This window comes from Pimephales promelas, chromosome 2 (assembly GCF_988280905.1).
Source record: "Pimephales promelas chromosome 2, fPimPro1.hap1.1, whole genome shotgun sequence".
NCBI classification, from domain to species: Eukaryota; Metazoa; Chordata; class Actinopteri; order Cypriniformes; family Leuciscidae; genus Pimephales; species Pimephales promelas.
This window is the reverse complement of record NC_142770.1, coordinates 45,016,565-45,040,686: the sequence shown is the minus strand read 5'-3', so window position 1 is coordinate 45,040,686 and position 24,122 is coordinate 45,016,565. Positions and strand designations below refer to the sequence as shown.

Below are 24,122 nucleotides of genomic sequence, written 5' to 3'. Positions count from 1 at the left end.
AATTTCTGTGGTACATCCACCATGTCCAGACGCACAGAAAAGTCTCTTGGAGCGATGCCCTAAACTCAACAGTAAGTCAGCCATTTCTAATTTTACCGCCATTTTTGGATGATTTACTCATTACGTACTTTAACTAACTCCTCCTAGGGCTTTAGTCGGATCGACATCACATTTCTGCTGTGCCTTCTAAAGGCATTGACGATGTAAAGTTGTGCTATCTGTGCGTTTTCGTCCATGGGCGTGTCCGTGGCGTCGATGATTCGCCATGAAACAGGAAGTTGTAGTAACTTGTCTGTAAATGCCCAGATCCGCACGAAATTTAACACGTTTGACAAGAGTCCCGCCCTGAACAAATCTACATGCCGACATTCACCCACAGTCATAGCGCCACCTCCTGGCAACAGGAAGTGACCTTTAACGAAGCAGCGTAGCAAATGCACATCCGCACTGGCTGAGCTGCAGAAAATGCAACACGGCTGCCTCAGATCCCGACGTGCTACAGGTGCGAGGGCCCGCCCATCGCTGCTTGCAGCTTTAATTTTTTTTTTCTTTTTTCTTTTTTCTGCAAAGTAAGTGCCATTTTCGGGGCCGCAACATGCTCAAAAACTCAGCAAATTTGGCACGCATGTCAGGACTGGTGAAAAATTTCGTATTTTGTGGGTTTCGCGGATGGGCGGGGCAAAATGGCACGCTAGCGCCACCTAGAAAATTGGAAAAAATTAGCCCCTCGTCCACGTTCAACCTACATGCACGAAATTTGGTGGGGATGTGTATCATATCAAGACGCACAAAAAAGCCTCAAGAACTCATACCCTAAACTCGACAGGAGGTCCGCCATTTTGAATTTGGCGGCCATTTTTGGACGATTTACAGACTCCGTACTTTAACGAACTCCTCCTAGGGATTTAGTTGGATCGACTTAAAATTTCTGCTGTGCCTTCTAAAGGCATTGATGATGTAAAGTTGTGCTATCTGCGCGTTTTCGTCGATAGGCGTGTCCGTGGCGTCGAAGATTCGCCATGAAACAGGAAGTTGTAGTAACTTGGCTGTAAATGCCCAGATCTGCACGAAATTTAACACATTTGACAAGAGTCCCGCCCTGAACAAATCTACATGCCGACATTCACCCACAGTCATAGCGCCACCTGCTGGCAACAGGAAGTGACCTTTAACGAAGCAGCCCCCGCCGCTTGTTTGACCGACATGTACGAAATTTCTGTGGTACATCTACCATGACCAGACGCACAAAAAAGCCTCAAGAACCCATACCCTAAACTCGACAGGAAGTCCGCCATTTTGAATTTGACGACCGATTTGGGACGATTTACACACTCCGTACTTTAACGAACTCCTCCTAGGGATTTAGTCGGATCAACTTCAAATTTCTGCTGTACCTTCGAAAGGCATTGACAATATAAAGTTGTGCTATCTGCGCGTTTTCGTCGATGGGCGTGTCCGTGGCGTCGATGATTCGCCATGAAACAGGAAGTTGTAGTAACTTGGCTGTAAATGCCCAGATCTGCACGAAATTTTACACATTTGACAAGAGTCCCGTCCTGAACAAATCTACATGCCGACATTCACCCACAGTCATAGCGCCACCTAGTGGCAACAGGAAGTGACCTTTAACAAAGCAGCCCCCGCCGCATGTTTGACCGACATGTACGAAATTTTTGTGGTACAACTAACATATCCAGACGCACAGAAAAGTCTCTTGGAGCGATGCCCTAAACTCAACAGGAATTTTACCGCCATTTTTGGATGATTTACTCATTACGTACTTTAACTAACTCCTCCTAGGGATTTAGTCGGATCGACTTCAAATTTCTGCTGTGCCTTCTAAAGGCATTGACGATGAAAAGTTGTGCAATCTGCGCATTTTCGTCAATGGGCGTGTCCGTGGCGTCGATGATTCGCCATGAAACAGGAAATTGTAGTAACTTGGCTATAAATGCCCAGATCTGCACGAAATTTTACATATTTGACAAGAGTCCCGTCCTGAACAAATCTACATGCCGACATTCACCCACAGTCATAGCGCCACCTAGTGGCAACAGGAAGTGACCTTTAACGAAGCAGCCCTCGCCACAAGCTTGACCAACATGTACGAAATTTCTGTGGTACATCCACCATGTCCAGACGCACAGAAAAGTCTCTTGGAGCGATGCCCTAAACTCAACAGTAAGTCAGCCATTTCTAATTTTACCGCCATTTTTGGATGATTTACTCATTACGTACTTTAACTAACTCCTCCTAGGGCTTTAGTCGGATCGACATCACATTTCTGCTGTGCCTTCTAAAGGCATTGACGATGTAAAGTTGTGCTATCTGTGCGTTTTCGTCCATGGGCGTGTCCGTGGCGTCGATGATTCGCCATGAAACAGGAAGTTGTTGTAACTTCAGTGTACATCCTCAGACCTGCGTGAAATTTTATACGTTATACAACAGTCCCTCCCTGAACGCATGTACATGCCGATATTAGCCCACAGTCATAGCGCCACCTGCTGGCAACAGGAAGTGACCTTTAAAAAAGCAGCCCGGCCGCATGTACACAGCTGAGCTCCAGAATGTGCAACGCGGACGCCTCAGACTCCGACGTGCTACAGGTGCGAGGGCCCGCCCATCGCTGCTTGCAGCTTTAATTTTTTTTTTTCTTTTTTCTGCAAAGTAAGCGCCATTTTCGGGGCCGCAACATGCTCAAAAACTCACCAAATTTGGTACGCATGTCAGGACTGGTGAAAAATTTCGTATTTTGTGGGTTTCACGGATGGGCGTGGCAAAATGGTACGCTAGCGCCACCTAGAAAATTGGAAAAAATTAGCCCCTCGTCCATGTTCAACCTACATGCACGAAATTTGGTGGGAATGTGTATCATATCAAGATGCACAAAAAACCCTCAAGAACCCATACCCTAAACTCGACAGGAAGTCCGCCATTTTGAATTTGGCGGCCATTTTTGGACGATTTACACACTCCGTACTTAAACGAACTCCTCCTAGGGATTTAGTCGGATCGACTTCAAATTTCTGCTGTGCCTTCTAAAGGCACTGACGATGTAAAGTTGTGCTATCTGCGCGTTTTCGTCGATGGGCGTGTCCGTGGCGTCGAAGATTCGCCATGAAACAGGAAGTTGTAGTAACTTGGCTGTAAATGCCCAGATCTACACGAAATTTTAGACATTTGACAAAAGTCCCGCCCTGAACAAATCTACATGCCGACATTCACCCACAGTCATAGCGCCACCTAGTGGCAACAGGAAGTGTCCTTTAACGAAGCAGCCCCCGTCGCATGTTTGAGCGACATGTACGAAATTTCTGTGGTACATCTACCATATCCAAACGCACAAAAATGTCTCTTGGAGCAATGCCCTAAACTCAACAGGAAGTAGGCCTTTTCGAATTTTACCGCCATTTTTGGATGATTTACTCATTACGTACTTTAACGAACTCCTCCTAGGGATTTAGTCGGATCGACTTCATATTTCTGCTGTGCCTTCTAAAGCCACTGACGATGTAAAGTTGTGCTATCTGAGCGTTTTCATCGATGGGCATGTCCGTGGCGTCGATGATTCGCAATGAAACAGGAAGTTGTAGTAACTTGGCTGTAAATGCCCAGATCTACACGAAATTTTAGACATTTGACAAAAGTCCCGCCCTGAACAAATCTACATGCCGACATTCACCCACAGTCATAGCGCCACCTAGTGGCAACAGGAAGTGTCCTTTAACGAAGCAGCCCCCGTCGCATGTTTGAGCGACATGTACGAAATTTCTGTGGTACATCTACCATGTCCAGACGCACAGAAAAGTCTCTTGGAGCGATGCCCTAAACTCAACAGGAAGTGGGCCATTTCTATTTTTGCCGCCATTTTTGGATGATGTACTCATTACGTACTTTAACGAACTCCTCCTAGGGATTTAGTCGGACCGACTTCACATTTCTGCTGTGCTTTCTAAAGGTATTGACGATGTAAAGTTGTGCTATTTGCGCATTTTCGTTGATGGGCGTGTCCGTGGCGTTGATGATTCGCCATGAAACAGAAAGTTGTAGTAACTTGGCTGTAAATGCCCAGATCTGCACCAAATTTTACACATTTGACAAGAGTCCCGCCCTGAACAAATCTACATGGCGACATTCACCCACAGTCATAGCGCCAGCGACTTCCTGTTGGGCTGGGGTAAAAAGTAAAAGTGCGAAGTATATATGAAACGATGAGATCCATATGTGTACCGAGTTTCATATTATTACATGCAAGCGTGTTTGAGTTATGGACCGAGTGTTCGGACCCCGTTCCAGGGGGCGCTGTCGAGCCCCCCTGCCACGCCCGGGTACCATCTTCAGCCTGGCCGCGGGTTCTGACCTTTGTGCAAAGTTTCAAGAGTTTTCGAGCATGTTTAGGGCCCCAAAAGTGCCCGATTAGTCGTAAGAAAAATAATAATAATAAATATAATAATAATAGAAAAGAATAATCCTAAGGAAAACAATAGGGCCTTCGCCCTTTCAGGGCTTGGGCCCTAAAAATAAATAATCCTAAGGAAAACAATAGGGCCTTCGCCCTTTCAGGGCTTGGGCCCTAAAAACCCTAACAGTTTCAATAGGGTCCTCGCACTGTTAGTGCTCGGGCCCTAATTAAAGCTGCAAGCAGCGATGGGCGGGCCCTCGCACCTGTAGCACGTCAGGGTGTGAGGCAGCCACGTAGCATATTCCGCACATGTAGGTCAAATGTGCGGCAGGGGCTGCTTCATTAAAGGTAACTTCCTGTTGCCAGAAGGTGGCGCTATGAATGTGGGTGAATGTCAGCATGTAGATTTGTTCAGGGCGGGACTCTTGTCAAATGTGTAAAATTTCGTGCAGATCTGGGCATTTACATCCAAGTTACTACAACTTCCTGTTTCATGGCGAATCATCGACGCCACGGACACGCCCATCGACGAAAACGTGCAGATAGCACAACTTTACATCGGCAATGCCTTTAGAAGGCACAGCAGAAATGTGAAGTCGATCCGACTAAATCCCTAGGAGGAGTTTGTTAAAGTACGTAATGAGTAAATCATCCAAAAATGGCGGTAAAATTAGAAATGGCCGACTTCCTGTTTAGTTTAGGGCATCGCTCCAAGAGACTTTTCTGTGCGTCTGGACATGGTGGATGTACCACAGAAATTTCGTACATGTCGGTCAAAGATGTGGTGGGGGCTGCTTTGTTAAATCTCACTTCCTGTTGCCACTAGGTGGCGCTATGACTGTGGGTGAATGTCAGCATGTAGATTTGTTCAGGGCGGGACTCTTGTCAAATGTGTCAAATTTCGTGCAGATCTGGGCATTTACAGTCAAGTTACTACAACTTCCTGTTTTATGGCAACTCATCGACGCCACGGACACGCCCATCGACGAAAACACGCAGATAGCACAACTTTACATCGGCAATGCCTTTAGAAGGCACAGCAGAAATTTGAAGTTGATGGGACAAAATCCCTAGGAGGTGTTCGTTAAAGTAAGGAGTGTGTAAATCGTCCCAAATCGGTCGCCAAATTCAAAATGGCCGACTTCCTGTTGAGTTTAGGGCATCGCTCCATGAAACTTTTCTGTGCGTCTGGTCATGGTAGATGTACCACAGAAATTTCGTACATGTCGGTCAAACATGCGGCAGGGGCTGCTTCGTTAAAGGTCAAACGGTTAAAGGTTAAAAAAGGTAAAAAAGGTTAAAGGTTAAAGACTTCAAATTTCTGCTGTGCCTTTTAAAGGCATTGACGATGTAAAGTTGTGCTATCTGCGCGTTTTCGTCGATGGGTGTGTCCGTGGCGTCGATGATTCGCCATGAAACAGGAAGTTGTAGTAACTTGGCTGTAAATGCCCAGATCTGCACGAAATTTTACACATTTGACAAGAGACCCGCCCTGAACAAATCTACATGCCGACATTCACTCACAGTCATAGCGCCACCTAGTGGCAACAGGAAGTGACATTTAACGAAGCAGCCCCCGCCGCATGTTTGACCGACATGTACGATATTTCTGTGGTACATCTACCATGTCCAGACGCACAGAAAAGGATACCCTTAAGTCAACAGGAAGTTGGCCATTTATAATTTTACCGCCATTTTTTGATGATTTACTCATTACGTACTTTAACTAACTCTAGATAGTGGTTTTCTAACACCGACTCCCGTATAATGGAAATCATTATGAACATCAGTTATGTTAATTATTTCCCATCTGCCTTTCTGCTGTTATCTCGGGACGCTTGTCCCGAGAAAAATGGCGTTCGTCAGGTCCAGTTTTGTATCCAGCCTCTCACGGGGATTTCGGATGCCCCAACGCCTTTGAAGAGACGACTCAACGCCGGCGATATGTTATGGCGCCGTTTTATATATAAACAATATTTATATTTAACATTTATATATAAACAATATGAATGTAAGCCAGAGGAGAACTGGCCCCCGACTGAGCCTGGGTTCTCCCAAGGTTTTTTCTCCATCCAATCTGATGGAGTTTTGGTTCCTTGCCACTGTCGCCTTGCTTTTGGCTTGCTTAGTTGGGGATATTTAATATTTAATATTTAACAATATTATTGATCTGTGTTGTACTACTTTCATGTTATCACTGTGAAGCTGCTTTGATACAATCTGTATTGTGAAAAGCGCTATATAAATAAATGTGACTTGACTTGACTTGACTTAAACACACACACAGGTATCTGAAGCACATGTACAGTTAGGACAAGAAACGTCACGTGAAACACCTCCTTACATTAGAATCCTTCCGCATCTTTTACAAAAACTTTTTACAAAAACAAAATCTTTTACAAAACCTTCACAAAACGTTTGTCTCTTGATCATGATAAACCCTCAAAAAATTACCGAATCCGCTGTTTTGTCCTTGGCTGTTTAACCAGTCTGCTCTTCATCATCAATCAGTTCAGTATTTGAAAAGCGCGCGGGAAGAAGGCACTATACTCTGCGCATGTGCGGTGACCTGCAAATTATCTCTTTTTTTACGCTTTTTTTTACGCTTTTTACGCTCTTTTATCACGCTTCCGGGTTTCATGGGCGGGATTTGTCAACTTTGTGCATGTCCACTTCCGACGCAGTTCAACAATGGCTGAGACGAATGCTATTTATGTCACTGCTCTGTTCCACTTTGTAAATTTAGCCAACAACGCCAACCCTACGTAAGTTTCCATGGATTCCCGACTGAATTGAGTATAAGGAAGAAGTGGATTAAAACATTAAGATAAAACAAGCACGTTTGTTTGCAGCCGGCACTTTAGTGAATCCGATGAATTTACCAGGGATGCCGTATAAATAAACTTAGTGTAGTCTGTCATCAGTTTGCCAGCGAGATCTGTGATTCAACAGAAGTGGCAGTGCACAAAGATCACAGAATCCGGAAGTACTACGTATCAGCGTGATAATCCCCTATCAAAAAAAATTTAACTTCAAAACTTTTTGCACTTAATTCAAATAAAAAAACAAAAACAACGAAAAAACACATTCTCTTCAATACTTTTTTTATTCACAGGGTATTTTTTTTTTTTTTTTGCATTTGAACAGTTTTTTCTTTGATTGAAAATATATATATTTTTTTTTGATTGAAACAACTTTTTTGGAATTGAATGATTAAGACAAATATCCTACACATGTATGGCCCAAACACAAAAAAGATTACTTCAATCAAAGAGAAAATTTCCAATTTTTTTAAAAAAAGTGTTCAAATGCAATTTTTGGACTCTCAAATATTTTATTTGCATTCAAAAACGATTTTGTATTTTTGATGTGTGTTGTTGAAAAATGTTTATCTTTTCATTGAAGTTACTTTTTTATTGATTCTGTTGTTTGTTTGAAGCAACTTCTTTTTTGATTGAATGATAAAGACACAAATGTCCCCATTATATGGTCCAATCAAAAAACAATGTTACTTTAATTAAAAAGGTTGCTTTAAACAAAAAAAACAAAAACAAAAAAAAACGGACTGCTATCCAATAAAACATTTTCAATCAAAGAAAAGCAGTGTTAAAATGTTTTTTTTTTTAGTCTCAAATATATTTTTGAATTCAAACACTTTTTTTCTTTGATTGAGAAGTTTTTTTTCCAGTGAAGTGAAGGTTTTTTTAATTGAAAATAGTTTTTTTGATTGAATAATAAAGAAACAAATATACCTTCATATTATTAGCCCCTCCCCCTGATTCGACGTGGAGCTAAAAGCGGCAGCGGCGTTCGCTGTGACGCTGTCGTCGTGCTCTAACAAACACACACAGCGCGACGAGTGCGGAGGCCCAGAACCTCTGAAGGTGAAGTGAGTTTCTCTAGGTGTTGTTTAAACACGCGTTTAACTTAGTTACGTTTGTAAAGAATGCATTGTATGCTAAAGACGATTCACCACCAGCAAAAACAGCGAGTCTATTACGTTCGGTCAAATCGCTCCCTCGTGAGTTTTAAGAGCACTCTTCCCTTTGATTATCTAATTTAGATTTTAGTAAAGACATGAACAGCTTAATAAAAAATATAAAATATTGTTTGTATCCATAACGTTTACTGATGGTCGCCGTGACGCCGCCAACAAACAGTGCAAGTTAGGAGATCGATCATTTGATTAGCTTTTTGGTTGCGCACCTAAATGGCCAAATGAATACAGAAATATCAAAATGCCAAGTCGGTACGTGTACGTTTTGATAGTTTGTTTTTTCGTTTGAAACAAAAGAGACAAAATAACGAGAAACCACCCTTTTTTCGTTTGTCGTTTCAAGCCAAAAACAAAGAAACCGTAAAAAAGAGCCGTTTTCCCGTTTTTGGTTCTGAATCCGAAAACTAAAAAAACAAAATCAAATAACGGTCCGATTTTGTTTTGTTTTTTTAATTCCTTTACCATTTTTCCGTTTGAAGATCTACAGGTTGGCCACGTGACCCGGAAGTAATAGTAAATATGGCCTATCAAAATAAAAGCCAAGCTTTTAGAACGGTCATAATACGCAGCACTAACGTTATACCAGAGTCACGTTAGAAGAAGAAAAATCAATGAATAAATAGAATCCTGGGCCGGAATAAATATGTTAGCAACAGTAGTTTATTACAACTATTTAATATCATGCCGATCCAGACCAAGCGGCAACCTCCCCGTCTCTCTCTTGAAGCCAACACGGAAGTGAATTAAACTGCAATTTATCGAGTGGCCGCTCAAATCTGAATCTCCCCCATGTTAAAATGCCCAACTTTACAGCAGAAAAAAAAAAACATGTTTACAGCCTGGAGCAAAAAGTGGCTTTGGTCTATAGAGCTCATTTTTCCCTTCATGACAACTGTGAGGTGGGTACATTTTTTTACAACTCATCTGTTTATATTATTTTTAAGCCTTAAAGTTCTGCATAATTAAGGGCGTGGCCACTTGAGTGACAGGTGGATTCTTGCCGCCGCTTTCACTGCTAGTCGTTTGTCTGCTGTCTGTTAGCGTCACCCTCAGCTGTGTTTCTGCTTTTCCGGGATTATTTCATTCAATTTAATACATGTATTATACCTTCGCCCGTGCACGCCGTTGGATTCCGTCGTGTCGAGTATGGAGAGAACAACCAGCGCCGTGTTTCCAGCTGTTTCCCTCACATGCACTAATGGATGTCTGACGATTTCAGCGCTTTGAATGAGCGCGAGTTTCTAGTTCATGTACTTGAAGTTCTGAGGTAATATCTTTGGTTTGACCATCTGAGAAACTGAGAGGCGGCCAAAATCGGATTGTAAAATGGACTGAATTAAAGCTCCTTACGAACTTGACGTGAGATGCCGACTGACGTGTGCTTGCCTTGAATCACTGTCGCATGCACAAGCTTCGAGCAATATTGTAAGTAATTAATACATTTTTAACTAGCAGAATAATAATGCATCACGAACGATGCACATAGTTGACTGCTTGTATGTTGTGAGAAATGTGTGTGATCTGTGTTAATGTATTTGTATACATGCTCTCAACTAATTGCCCCTTGTGTGAGATTAAGTTGATAAAGTAAAGTAAATAGTCTCACTTTTAGTTGCGTCTTAACTATTATAATATTTCGAAGGGCAAAACATGAACTTTAACCATTGGCTTTACTTTTTCAATCAGCTGTCAATTCAGCGGCATAGCATTAGCACCTCAGCTCCACCCGCGTCCCGCCTCTTTGCCCATTTTAATTTATCCGGTAGTGACGAGAGGTGACGACGAGATGGCGACGGCCGGCCCCGCCCACTTTAGTCTTCAAAAACGCTCTTCAGAAAGGGTGACGTCACGGACACTACGTCCATATTTTTTTAGTCTATGATCCAGACATCACCAGTCACGTTTAATGAGCGCATTGTTTGGCTCAATACAGTTGGTATTAAGAACTTATTGTGTGTGCAGAGTTATTATTGTTAGCGCTATATTATATAATTATTATATTATATAATTATATTGAATGTGGTTTCCCACTGTAATGGACCACTGTTTCCCCTTTCTACCAGCAGGTGGCAGTATTTAAATGACTGACTGTATGGTGTCTTTGGTAACTTTTTTTAAATCAAGATTACTGATACAGATATATTTATTGTTGTTTATTTTATTTGGTTTTTGATTTTATTTGCCTAGTTATCATCATCTTTCATCCAGCCCAGAGTTAAACCTGCTTCTGTTTTAACCTGATTCTAACTCTGATTCTAACACTGCTATCAGCTTCTTAGCAGTTCAGAAAACAAACTCACATCAGAAATGTCCTAATGTAGGCCATCTGGACAAAAGGATGATTTACCAGTGTGCTGTGTGAGTCTTTCTTCTCTATACATATTCCAGTGTGTATAATATACAAAACTCTGATTGTCATGCAAGTGAAGAGAATCCATACAAGTCTTAAAACTTTATATAGCACATTCATGCTTTCAAAGGCATTGGATGTACAATCAATGGCTGCAGAATATTTGTTAAGCCCTAAGGTAAGAAGATTTTACAAGGTCCTCAAAAGAAATGACAAAACATAATTACATTACAAAAAACAAGCCGTCAACGCTGATTACATCAGCAATAACTGCAACAAAATGTTTCCAGTAACTTTTGAACAGTCATGTCCATGTCCAACCCTACAGTTGAGTGAGGCATGCGTTAATGATTGTGGTATCCTTACAGGAGTGTTAACCTTCTCTCTGTCTCTGTAGCGGCCATGAACTTCTCCACCTCCAACAGTGAGGGCAGCTGCGGTCCGCCTTCATACACCGATGACGAGTCTCCGTTCATCAGCCACTTCCACAAACCCAGAGTTCAGTTTCTAGAGATGGACACGGAGGCCAGCAGCTCGGACAGGTACAGGAGGTGTCCTTCCTGCTTCATTGCATCATGTTTGGCGCTTTGTTTAGCTTTATATCACGTCATGCTCCTTCTCAAAGGGACTTAACTGGCATTCTTGATCTCCAGCTCTCCAGCTTGATCTCCAGCTCTCTGGTACTAGATAAAGTGAAGACGCCACAATTCTTTAAGAGATTCCGGAAAGAATTTGCACATTGGACGGATGTAAAGGAAAAGCTGGAGAAAGAACTGTCTGACCAGATCAAGATCAACTCAGAAAAAGGTTTAATTTGTGCTACCTCGAGAGAATGAACTCTGGTGTGAATTTGTCTGAGTTTCTCTCTCTTTTGCACACAGAGGGTTTGATGGTCCAGCCGTCAGAGGAAAAGACCATGTTCCGCTACTATTGCGAAGCAATCCTGATCCTCGGTCACTTCCAGAGACCAGGAGCGGTGGAGGGAGTAACAGTAAGTGTTAAGACCCCAACATCACGAGCCAGCAGATACGTCGGACCGTGCAGACAGATGTGGCTGCCAACTTTACAGAGGAGCAGAAGGCGTCTGTGGCCCACTACATGGCCAATTCCAATGCAGTGGCAAACCAGCACTATAGGATGAAGACCCTAGATGCTATTGTGGCCACTTCAAACCTGCTCAGCTCCCTGACACGGTATGTAATTATCTGTACTATAATTATGTTATAAATCTGTTATAATTATAATGTCTCTCAACGCTCATCCATCAGTTCGTTAGTGTGTAACCTCCACCTTTTCAATATTGCAGCTCCTCTTCTGACGACTCTGGTAAAGAGGGCACCCAGGCAGTGAAGAGAAGGCGGGTGGAAGAAGAGGTTGGCAGCCCAGCCCCGGACTTAAATGCTTTCCTGCAGGCCTTCCCTGTGGGAATCACTGGCCAACCACCCAACAAGACCCAGAGAGAAAAAGCTGGGTTCCCTGCCGACAGAGTCTTTTATGACAAGTGGAGGGCTCTGCAGTACAGCCTTCGGGAGCAACATCTTTTGGGTACGTGTACTTCCTTATGATCCAATGATTAGATTTGCTCCAACAGAAACATTTTGAACTAGTGTGTGAACCTGAATTTTTATTCAAATGTGCTCTCTTTGACAGCAAAATTCTCAAGACGTACCCCAACTGCAGCGATGGTGGCCAAAGTCATAGATGCAGAGGGCTGGACGGCCAATCATCCTCGTCCAGAGGACATCATGGCGAAGTGGAGGCCGCTCAGCAGAGCACAGGCGGAGAGTGACCCGGGCATCATCAAGGGGGTGACCAGGCAGAAATGGTCGGGTCTGGCTGTGAAGGCCTTTGGGGAGCAGAAAGGTATGTACAACTGTCTTATGAGCACAGTAAAATCCATAAATAAAATGAATATAATAACATCATGAACAGCACATTAATGACTCCCTCTTTTTGACCACAGGCGTTGTTGCAACCAAGGCCTTCGGGAAGGGCTCCATTCTGTGTGATTTCCACGGAAAGGTGATCACAGGTGCTGAGGGCAGGGAGATGGCAGAGACGCAGGACCAGCTGGGAAACCTGTTTTTCTTCAAACATGGCGCTGACGAAATCTGCATCGATGTGGAGACTTTCCCCTGTGAGTGCCACCCGTCTCTGGAAACCATCGGGAGATGGATTACACACTCAAAGAAGAAGTGCAACGTGCAGCCATGCCACTGCATAGTGAAGCTTCAGGGGGGAGACAGGCACGTCCTGCTCTTTCAGGCCACCACGGACATTAAGAAAGATGATAAGATCTGCTTCGACCACGGCATCAAGAAGAGGACTTTTCGTAGGGAGATAGAGGAGCTGGAGTGGCTGAACATTTGATTCTTTACAATTTGTGTCACATTTTATGACACAAGACTATGAACTATCAATGATTTGTTTGTCAACTGTGAGCTCGCGAATGAACTATAGATGTTTGGACAAAATTGGGAGCTTGCGTATGGACTTGATGTTCATGTAAAAGGAGCCTCAATAGTGTCTAAACATTGTAGTTTCATGTAAATGGAGCCTCAGTGTGACCAATGAAATAATTGACCTTGATCTACGTCCTGGAGCTGGAGTGGTTGGATCTCTGACTCTATTTTTTCAGACTGTGATTTTGCCGGACGTCTGCTTGCCTCTCACAGACCATGTGTGACAAATTTAAATGGAGCCTCGTTGTGAACTGACAACCCAGACAGACTGTATTGTAAGTAGAGTAAAGTACTTATTGTAAGTGTATTGTAAATACTTTGTATTGTACATTAATTTATGCTCACTAAAGTTATAAATCAGTCTATAAATGAAAGTACTTTCCCTACAGCTCTGAAAACAGCCATAGTAAAGCCTATACACAAGTCAGGAGATAAGCTCCAGGGGCCTCGTTTATAAACGTTGCGTACGCACAAAAGAAGGCGTACGCCGCTCTCTACGCAATAGTTGGTGTTTATAAAAAACAAACTTGACGGTAAAATGTGCGGTCCTTCACGCCAGCTCTGACCCAGACGTACACACAAAAACGGGTGAAATGAGAAATGGCGACACCGTCGGCAGGTGGAAAAACACGTGAATGTGTGTGAAACTGTAGATGGTTGTGTAAAATAAATTGCAATACTGCCTCTCATAAATAACACGAAGACTTCACAAAGCAAGTCTTACAATTAACAGCCTACACGAACACCCGTTTGATCGATCTGCAACAGAAATGCAAATTAACACATATTTCCAAAAAAGAAAGAAACATGTTCTTCAATAATATTGGCTTATACAATTCATCCTCATAAATAAGATGGTAAACAGAACGAAATAATGTACAAAACTGATATTCTCGCCATTACTAATGCCAAAAAAGCACTTGAGTGGCAAAAGGTAACAGACGCCGTAAATGCTGTAGCCTCACAACCTCGGACTGTGGCCGAAATAAAAAAAGAAATGATCGGATTTCAAAGTCGAGGGAAAAAAAGAGTCTAGTCATTAATTCAATTAGAGAGGGCCGAGGAGTTGGGCGAAATCAAGACTCCAAACTGAAATAAACTGCACAATGAGGGAATTCTTCAATAAATAATATATTTTTCCACACCTTTTGTTGTGAAGAAGATGCTTCGAATCCTTCCATTTAATCGCCACATCTTCTAAGAGCTCAAGATCAGCCATTGTGCGTCATTATACACATTGTAATGGGGCATTTTATTTACATCCATTTATTTCTGCATCTGACAAGCTACGGATGTCGCTTATAATCTAAATGGGAAATAGTTCAGCGCAAATGTAATTTCTTGCAGCTTTCTGAATGGTTGAGACACGTCATACGTTATTTTATCAAAAATAAAACAAACTAAAGACATATGCATGAATACCATGATTCCGGAGCTGATGAAGATATTTTTACGATGAAAACAACTTTCCCCAGTGGACAAATAATACACCTATTTATCGATCTATCTAGGCTATATATCTCTCTAATTATCTATCTGACTGACGATCTAATTGCTATATCTGCTCCGTTAGACGGACATATTGGATACCCACACTGTGCCCTCCAAACAACATTTCTCTTCTCTTTTCCACCTCGCCAATGATAACTTCTACTTCACATTGAGTGAAGTTACGTTTTTATTATTTCCTCTCTGTGTTTAACATGATTTTGCAATTGATGAATATTAAAGGGGGGGTTGACTGCGATTTCACTTTTTTCATTTTAAATAGTGTGTAATGTTGCTGTTGGTGCATGAACAGTATCTGCAAAGTTGCAGCGCTGAAAGTTCAGTGTAAGCAGAGATATCGTCTTTTTAAAATCAGGAAGTATAAACGCCTACAAAAACGACTGGATTGGGACTACAGCTGGGTTATGGTACGTCACTAACCCACACATTTACATCAACCCTCCCTCCGGAATAAGCAGAAAAGAGCATGACCATATTTCAGCAGCTCCAGCTCGTCGAGTGTGTTGTTCACGCAGCTGTCAGGTCTTCTGTGTTCAGGCTTCCCACGGACGCTGTACTTCGTCAACAATGGATACAATTTATGTTTGATTATGTTCCTGAAAATGACGATGGTAATCTAGCTCTCTGTGCTGCGCATTTACGGAAGACAGCTTCCAGAATGTCCACGAGTTCAACACCGGATTCAACAAGAAACTGTTACTAAAACATGAAGCAGTTTCAACTTTAAAACCAGAGGCAGCAGTTGTTGGGCCACAACCTGTAAGTAGGCTAAGACTTCATCATTTTAAATGTATTTGCATGTATAATTCCAGATGTGATGTTTTAGTTTTGTCAAATGCCAGCGCTGGCTTTATATCCACTTAGTTATGCTATTTTGCGTCTACGACAAACGCGTACAAACATTTTCGACCTGAATTTGTATGTGTACTCATTTTATAAATGTATTTATCATGTATACTTAATCATCACTTTGTGATGTAAGAACAGGTTTGTTATGTGTGGGTGATGAAAGGAGACACAGGGTCGGCGAATACTGGGACTCGTGCACTTTTATTTACACAACTCTTCACAGTGCGAGGTCGCGCTCAAATAAAGTTAACTCAGAATGTCAAAGGCAAAAATAAATAATATAATACTCTTCCCACTAAACACAGCTTTGCCGAACACAGTTGCAGTGAAAACTCTTCCCGCTGAATACAGCTTTCAAATGTCCCGTGTTCGGTAACAGGACTCCATAGGATACGTGCACGAGCGGCAGTCTCTCTCTCAAACTGTTGTCCGCACGGCCCGCTTATATGCGCTCTCCTCACGCCAATCACTGAAATCACAGACAGGTGTTTGTCATTTGAACTTGACCCACTTATTCACCGCTCGGCTCCGTCCGTCCCCGCTCTCTCACAGTCAGAGCCGGCCCGAGCCTTTTGGGGGCCCTAAGCAGAATTTGATTTGGGGGCACCTCCCACGACGCGGAGTCACCTGTGTTTGACGATTATTGACACAAATGTCACGCAATAATGATACATTATAAATGAACACACTTCGGTTATGTATTAGGCTACAACAAAATTAATACCTACTACCTAAAAAATAGATGCCTACTTAAATAAAAAAAAGTTTAACAGTCTTAAAACTGTCTCAAAACATATAAAATAAATGATTTGCTAAAATTATGTCAAAACTGAGAAACATAAGAGCAAGGCTTCAACAAGCCTATTGTTGAAAACTAAAAATATTTGGCCTACTTTTTCTCCACTGTCTCAATACAGTGTAACTGTCCTCAAAAGCTTTATTATTATCGTAAGAGACTTTGTTAGATATTACATGACATAATCCAACAAAGTCTGTTCCTATAATACCGGTAATAATGTTCTGGCGCTCGTTGTATGTGTGTATGCAATGTATTTTTCCCCTCGGGGCTTGCCATAGATGGTTCGTGCGCAGACTGCGCACTTGGTAGGCTACTGGAGTGTCGCGGGTTTTTGGAGGTCTGATGTGTGGTATAATAAAGTGGAGAAGAGTTCAAACTGCTATGTTTATTATTTATTCAAACTGCTACCCTTACACCTTGAAGGTTAAGTTCCCCTGCGGGCTGTTTTCTCCAATACCGATACCGTGACTAGGCGCAGTTGCGCACAAATTGTCTATACACGCGCGAGGTGTCTAGAGGATTATGCGCATGACTTAAACGTAGGCAGGTATATTGATCATTTAATCAGAGTTTTGTTGTCTTGAATGATTCATTCAGTCATATTCATTCATTCATTGATTTATGTCACTTGTTTAAGTAATCTAAAAATAAAAATACAAAATAACCCCGAGCGGCCACTTAGTTCGCTTATGCCTCGGGCCGGCTCTGCTCACAGTCCCACTACAGGACCATCTGCATCTGGACCGGAGCGCAGGCACATTTCGCCCGTAAAGGTAATGGGCGTTAACCTTCCGGACAATGTGAGCGACAGTTTAGCCAATCACAACACACCGGCCCAAACTAACCAATCAGAGCCCACTGCCTGTTTCTGGTGTAGTGGTTTTATAGACTCAGGAAGTCAACCGCTCGTTCAGGGGACAGGGGAGAGAGCGGCTGACAATAAAGGTGAAGTTTATGAAAAATAAGACTTTTAAAAAAAGAAAAACCACAAATACATGTTATATTGCACCCCATAAACACAATCATGCAAAGAAAAAAAGCAGTCTGAACGTATTGTTTTACTGCCTGTCCTGATGAACGTTACTGTGAACTCGTTCATTTTGAGCACGCTCTCTCAGTTTAACTTCGGGGTGCCAGATTTCTATAGAGCCTTCCAGGCGAAAACCCGGCTAAAACTGACCGTAAACAGAGCTTAATATGTAGTGAAAAAACACCCAATCTGGCAACACAAGACACCAATCTCGCACCGCAGCAGCCGTCGACAAAGGCGTCGTATGATCATTTAAACGGATTTTATAACGAGGTTGGTGAAGATGGGAAAAATCTTCCATTTCTGTGCAAACTTTGAACTGAACTAGTTCATTTTAAAATGTGTGAACTGAACTTTGAACTAGTTCATGTAGAAAGTGAACTTCCCCAACACTGGTTGCCACTCCCACGTGACCTGCTGACTAGGTTGTTAACTTTTTCATTGTTGTCATGACAGCGCACCTTCTCGTTCTGTGAACCTCTGGAGTTGTGAGTTTAGACTTTTTTTCGACTTTTTTTAAACTGTTCCTGTGGTGTTGAGCAACTATAATTCCTGTTAATCCTATAATTTTATAGATTTAAAGTGAATTAATTGTAATGAAAAATAAATACAATTAAATAGCTTAAGTAAATCGTAAGTGGAAGTGCATCTGTCAATTCATTGAATGTTCAAAATATTAATCTTTATTTAGAAAAAAATACACATTGGTTGGCCTATTCATGAGCATATATCAGCAATTACACATGTTTACCAGGTAATAGGGCATTATTAATATGCCATGTAAGGTGGTATGTGCTAGAAATGGGTAAACCACTATCAGTAAACCACTAAACCACCGCCGTGCCAAGCAGTGTCCCACATTGTCCCTCAGAAACATACCCCTTGTCCCCCCTTGGGCTTATTAGCAGGTGGTCACCCTTGCGTAAGGCCTTCTACACAGTAAACCATGAACTACTGATAGATAAATTAACACATTTCTCTATTAGTATAAGTGCAATTAATTGGATTAAATCTTCTCTCAGTGCAAGGCAGCAGAGTGTATCTATAAATAATGTATCATCTCTCTTACGAGCATGCACTATGGGTGTGCCGCAGGGCTCTATATTAGGGCCCTTGTTGTCTTCACTTTATATTAATGATTTTCCACGTGTGTGTATTAATGCTAAAATGATAATGCATGCTGATGACAAAATGGTGTATATTCATGGTAACACTGTTAAGGATGTTGCTCAAAAGTTAACTGAAGAAATGGAAAAAGATTTCTATTTGGCTAAAAAAAAAAAATTCATTTAACAAAATCAATTGAGGGTCAGGAAATTAAAAAGGTAGACCAAATTAAATGTTTAGGAGTCATTCTAGACCCAAATCCAAATTTCAAAAAACATATTAAACAGATTACCAACACGTTAAATTCATATAGCACATTTTAGATATATTAGAAACTCTTTGACCATAGGTGCATCTAATTTACATCTAAAATGTGATGATAATTCCACACTTTCGATACGGCATGACGAGTTGGTCACAAGCATGTAAAACAGCATTAAGGCCCCTGGAATCTTTGTATAAAACTTCTCTAACGTTTATGACAAGAAATCTCGGTTATTTCATTATTGTCATATTCTTGAAAAAACATAGTATATTAGGTTTGAAAACAATCATATATTCAAATATCTGTCTCTTGTTTAAGATCATAAATAGCACTGCAGCCCCTCTGTTAAAAAAAGTTGATCTCACTGAGCTCAGAAATGACATCTCGAGCCACTAGGTCGACTGTTCGGGGCGAGTGCACGATTTCTCGGTGTAAAACAGTTTTCGGCAGCTTAGCTTTCTCATGTGTGGCCATCAAACAGTGGAACAAGTTGCCAACAGAACTGACCACATGTGTAAATCAACACTTTTCCACATCAGGCCAATATATATATATATATAGTTTTTGGGATAAATGGATTATTAATATGTATATCTGTTGACATCAGCCTGCCCAGAGATTACAGGTGGAAATCAGCACAAGTGCTACAACCTGGTAAAATGCATCTCTCCTTTTTAAGGTTAAAGTATATTTTGCATTGTCCCTGCTCAAAAATAAATAAATTAAAGAAAATGAAAGACAGTTCAATTCATTCCAATAATAGAATATAGTAAGAAAGAAAAGTACTCTGTTACACTGAGATGGTTTGGGGAAAATGAAACTTCAGACAGGTACAAACAGGCAGAGAAACTACTCCCAAAGAGTGACTGAACTGAAGGAACTAAATACAGACATGAATTAACCAAACCAGGTGATACAGATGAAGGTGATTAACAAAACACAGGTGACGAAGATGAACTAATGAAGGTTACAGAAAAGTGGCGGGAAAACCAAGGACATGTGACTAAGAATGCAAACAGAAGATCAAAACCAAACCGAATCAAAACGTGACAGATTGTTTATTCCTTATGAATTTCTAATAGTTTCTTTAGCAAGGGGTTTTAAACGTTTAAATGGCAATGAGCCCTAAACAACACCCTTGTGAGATTCTTTAATTAGCCTTTAATATAATAAAATATAGGCCTAATGTCACCTAAACAATACCTTTGTGAGATGCTTTATTTAGGGTTATAATATAATAAAATATGCCCATCAACAGTTATTTCCACCACTTTCATCAAACCACTCTTCTTTAAAACATTACGATGTGATTTTCTCGTTGCCTCTCGTATTGAGCTATTTTGTCCGCACACAGGACTCACACACGCTCACTTCATTCTCTTTCTATGAAAGCTGTAAACTGCATTCACCAGTTTTCACTCTACAGAGGTTGACCAGAGCACTGAAATTATTTCTCACTTAACCCTCAGGTGCTCTTCGGTCATTTCTGACCGAAAAATTTTCTGTTTTGAAATTTTTAAAAATCACAGCTTCATCGCAACGTTACGAAACTTGGTGACTTTTATGGCATTGGGTATGTGAACACACAAAAAAATTGAGGTCATGATCCGAGCAGGCTAATTGGTCGTAAAAAATAGTCACTCTTGTGCTCTTCTGTCAAAAATGACCCCCATAAGAAATTGTAAAAAATTAAAAAAAAAATTGTGAATTTTTGTTTTTTTGTCAAATTTTTTAATAAGAAATAATTTTTGAGATTGTTTCAACTATATATACAAATCCACCAACAAAAAAAAAAAAAAAAAATGTGTTCATAAACAGCTGGGTGGTTACATAAACATGCCATCTAGTGGTTACACCATGATTCTACGCTTTTTCTCTATACTGGAACCAGATGGTGCTAATTTTTTTCAAATTTTTTTTTTTCTGAAGGCCTAGACTCTATATTAAACTAAAATACTGCGTTAATATTTTTTTTGAAAAAAATAATATATATATAGAAAAATATATATATTTTTCCATGGCAAAAATAAACCATAAATATTGCATAAATATTAATAAATTCAATTAAATTGTCTCAAAATACTAAATTAAAAAGAATAAATATTATAGAACAAAAATAAATTGCATTGGTTTTACTGGGATGGAGAAAGTTTCATTTTTAGGTCACTTTTGACCGGGAAGATAACAAGTGTGACTCCGAAACGAAGAGCACCTGAGGGTTAAACTATAATCAAATGGATTTCCACACGTTTCGTGTCGGCCCTCTGCGTGGCATTTTATTATATTTTGCACGGGCGCAGCTTAGAGCGAACATCACCCATGTCCCCACATGAGGAAGGAAGACAACGACAAATAAAATAATGCAACAGTTGAATATGACAATATACAATATCAAGCAAGAAACATATTCAGGCAGGAAACATTGTATCACTAAAATTATTCAAAATGAGGACATAACTGGGAACTTTCTAGAAGCTGTTTAAGGTGTTTTTAAAATGTGCAGTAAGTGGGACATTCCCTAATGTTTGTTGGGATGCTGTTCCAAAAATGATCTCCTCTGACGGACAGAAGAGTTTGTCCAAAGGTAGTTTTTCTATATCACCTCTGAATGAAGCTCTGGTACAACAACCTTTGTCAGACCTTTGTTTAATCTGTGTAGAAAGTGCAGGTGGAGTCAGTCCATGCAAAACTTTAGAAATGAAACAGTTATTTTTAAAATGAATAAAGTTTTCACAATTTTACAGAAGCCCTGAACCGCAACATAAAAAAAAAAAAAATCTAGCATTTTCAGATTAATGTGGAAACGTTTTAAGAATAAAGTCAAAACATTACGATAATACAGTCTTCCATAGAAGTGTGTGCATTCATAACAGTGCGCATCTGTTTGTGTAAGTAAATGCACTTGTCAAGTCGAACTGCCATGGATTAACACAAAATATAACTTTTTACTTTTATCTGGGCTTTCAACGAAATTTTACACACGTGCAAGTGTTTCTGAGGTGTTTTCGTGCTCGTCTAGTCCAGTCATTCCCAAAGACGGGGTCCCGACCCACACGTGGGTCGCGGGAGATTTTGTCTGGGTCGCCAAGTCGAGCACTATTTTTCAGTGTGTTGTAGGCTACTCTCTAGATATGGGCTATTCAATTGGCGGCCCGCGGGCCAAGTGCGGCCCGCCAATCATCTCCATACGGCCGAGGGCACCCCAACCTCCCTCTCCTCCTATTTTCTGGTGGTGCCGCGCGGCTAAATTTGGTTAGATATGCGCGTGGACGCAGTGGCGCGTGCAGCTGGATGACTATACGCACGCACTGTGTGTGTACCATGAGCACTCCGACTGACCTGAGAGAAAAGTTTACAATCCGAATATTTCAGCAGTTTTATGTGTGTCCCGTAGCCTATTTCTGTCGACTGAACCAGCGATAATAATAATCATTCGTTGGTTTGATTATTTCCTTTCCATGAATTGGCCATTGGCCAAACGCGCGTGCATAACGGTCTGAAACGATTCGGATTTGTTCACCTGAAGCGGTTTCACGGTAAGTAACAACAAATAGAGAACAAAATAGCGCTGGTTTCAGTCGTTTCACTAGTTTACTTTGAACTAGGCAGCACGGCCCAGTGGATAACGGAACGCAAAGCTTAAAGGAGTTGCGTTTACTCCCGGTCCCGGACACTATTATTAAACAACGTTGCGCGACATCCTTTAAGAAGCGTCGGACACGTACTCCTCTCTCTTACAAACCACACATCACTCAATGATTTTAACTAGTTTTAAATCGGATGAAACAGTCTTAACATTCCCAACACTACTGATGAGAAAAATAGAAGAAACATGAATAAAGTTAGAAGACTAAATGCCCTAATCACCCCCCTTACAAACATTTACCATGTAATAGCCTGAATGATAATAATTTACCATGGTTTGGGCATAAATGTGGAATATTTATATTGAATGCTATGTTATAGTCATTTATATTGCCTTAGATTTATTAGGGGGGTAGAGGAATATGTATTTAATCGTGTGTGTAGTTTTTTTTTTTTTTGTGCCTGTTTAGGCATTTTTATGCAGTGGTAGTGAGCCATGCATGGTTACAAAGTCTCAGTGTTAGAATATTTTAATTTAAGCCTATAATAATTATTATAGTAAATTATGTACACTGTAACTATGAGAATATGAAAACAATGAGATGCCCTGTCAACTTTTCCTTTCTCATTTCACCTCTGCATATTGTCAACAACAGGTTAAACAAAAAAAAGTGCTTTGTCAAATATCTGTATCTCTTTTAAATAGTTAACTGGAAGCTTAAAAAATGACCTTAAAAAATGGTCATACATATTTTGTTAATGCATAAATTCTCGTCGCGATATATGAACTATATGGGCCTAATGTTTTTTGGGTCACAAGGATTTATCGACTTTAAAATGTGGGTCGCCAGAAAAAAAGTTTGGGAAACACTGGTCTAGTCAACACTATCTGGGTCGAGAACACAACAGTCAATCTGTTGCAAAATAACTTTACTACTCGTGATCCAAAACAAAACGTATTGGCTTCCATTAGGGATGGGTATCGTTAAGGTTTTATCGGTATTACTACTCTTACCGATACCGCTTATCGATCCGGTACTTTAACGGTGTTCTTATCGGTTCTTTTTGGTGTTTTTATTATTTATTTATTTATTTATTTTAAGAATTAAGAACATAATTAAACTTTATATTTTGAAATGTAAAATAGAAAAAGCAAAACGAAGAAAAATATATTTTTGTTATGCAGCAATGTGCAGGCTTTTTTTGTTTATACAAAAAGGACACATAAGAAAAAAAAATATATATATATATATTAGAGGTGGGAGATTTTTTTTTTATCTAGATTAATTTTGAAATGAATCTAGATTAATCTAGATTAAAATGGCTCATTTGAATTCAGGCGTGTGCTATACCCAAATAAATAACCTCGCAGGTAGTTTGTAATTAGGCCTAAATATGTTTTATACAAGATTTAACACTGGAATGTTCATATTATTATAAATAATGAGAGTAATCATAATTATTTTATTCTATTGTCAACCCTAGTTTTAAACAGCACGAAATAATAACTAAATCAGATTTTGTTGTTGTTGTTGGTTTTTTTTTTCATAAGGTTTTCTTGTGTAATTCTAAACCCATTTGATCTACTTTTCTTCTATGTAACACGAAATGAATTATTTTGTAGTGTCCGGGAAGCTCTTTTTCTTACAATACAAATACATAGAGAGGGATGAAATATCTGATGAATGCATAATACAGAAATCAGCTGCTTGAATGACAATTGCTGATTATTCATTCATATATTACATTATTCTGCAACATTTGTAG

At 40.5% G+C, this 24,122-nt stretch overlaps 1 protein-coding gene across 1 annotated transcript; it reads left to right on the top strand.

Annotated features, from left to right (window-relative positions):
• Positions 1-12,431: 12,431 nt before the first annotated feature.
• LOC120477261 (N-lysine methyltransferase KMT5A) lies at positions 12,432-13,119 on the top strand. Its single transcript, XM_039668765.2, has 2 exons — positions 12,432-12,612; positions 12,713-13,119. Exons 1-2 carry the CDS (start codon positions 12,432-12,434, stop codon positions 13,117-13,119), a joined length of 588 nt encoding a protein of 195 aa, XP_039524699.2.
• The last annotated feature ends 11,003 nt before the right edge of the window (positions 13,120-24,122 follow it).

Coding starts and splice junctions, on each gene's coding strand:
- LOC120477261 (XM_039668765.2), top strand. CDS start 12,432: ATGGTGGCCAAAGTCATAGATGCAGAGGGCTGGACGGCCAATCATCCT. Junction 12,613..12,712: donor GGCCTTTGGGGAGCAGAAAG/GTATGTACAACT, acceptor TTTTGACCACAG/GCGTTGTTGCAACCAAGGCC.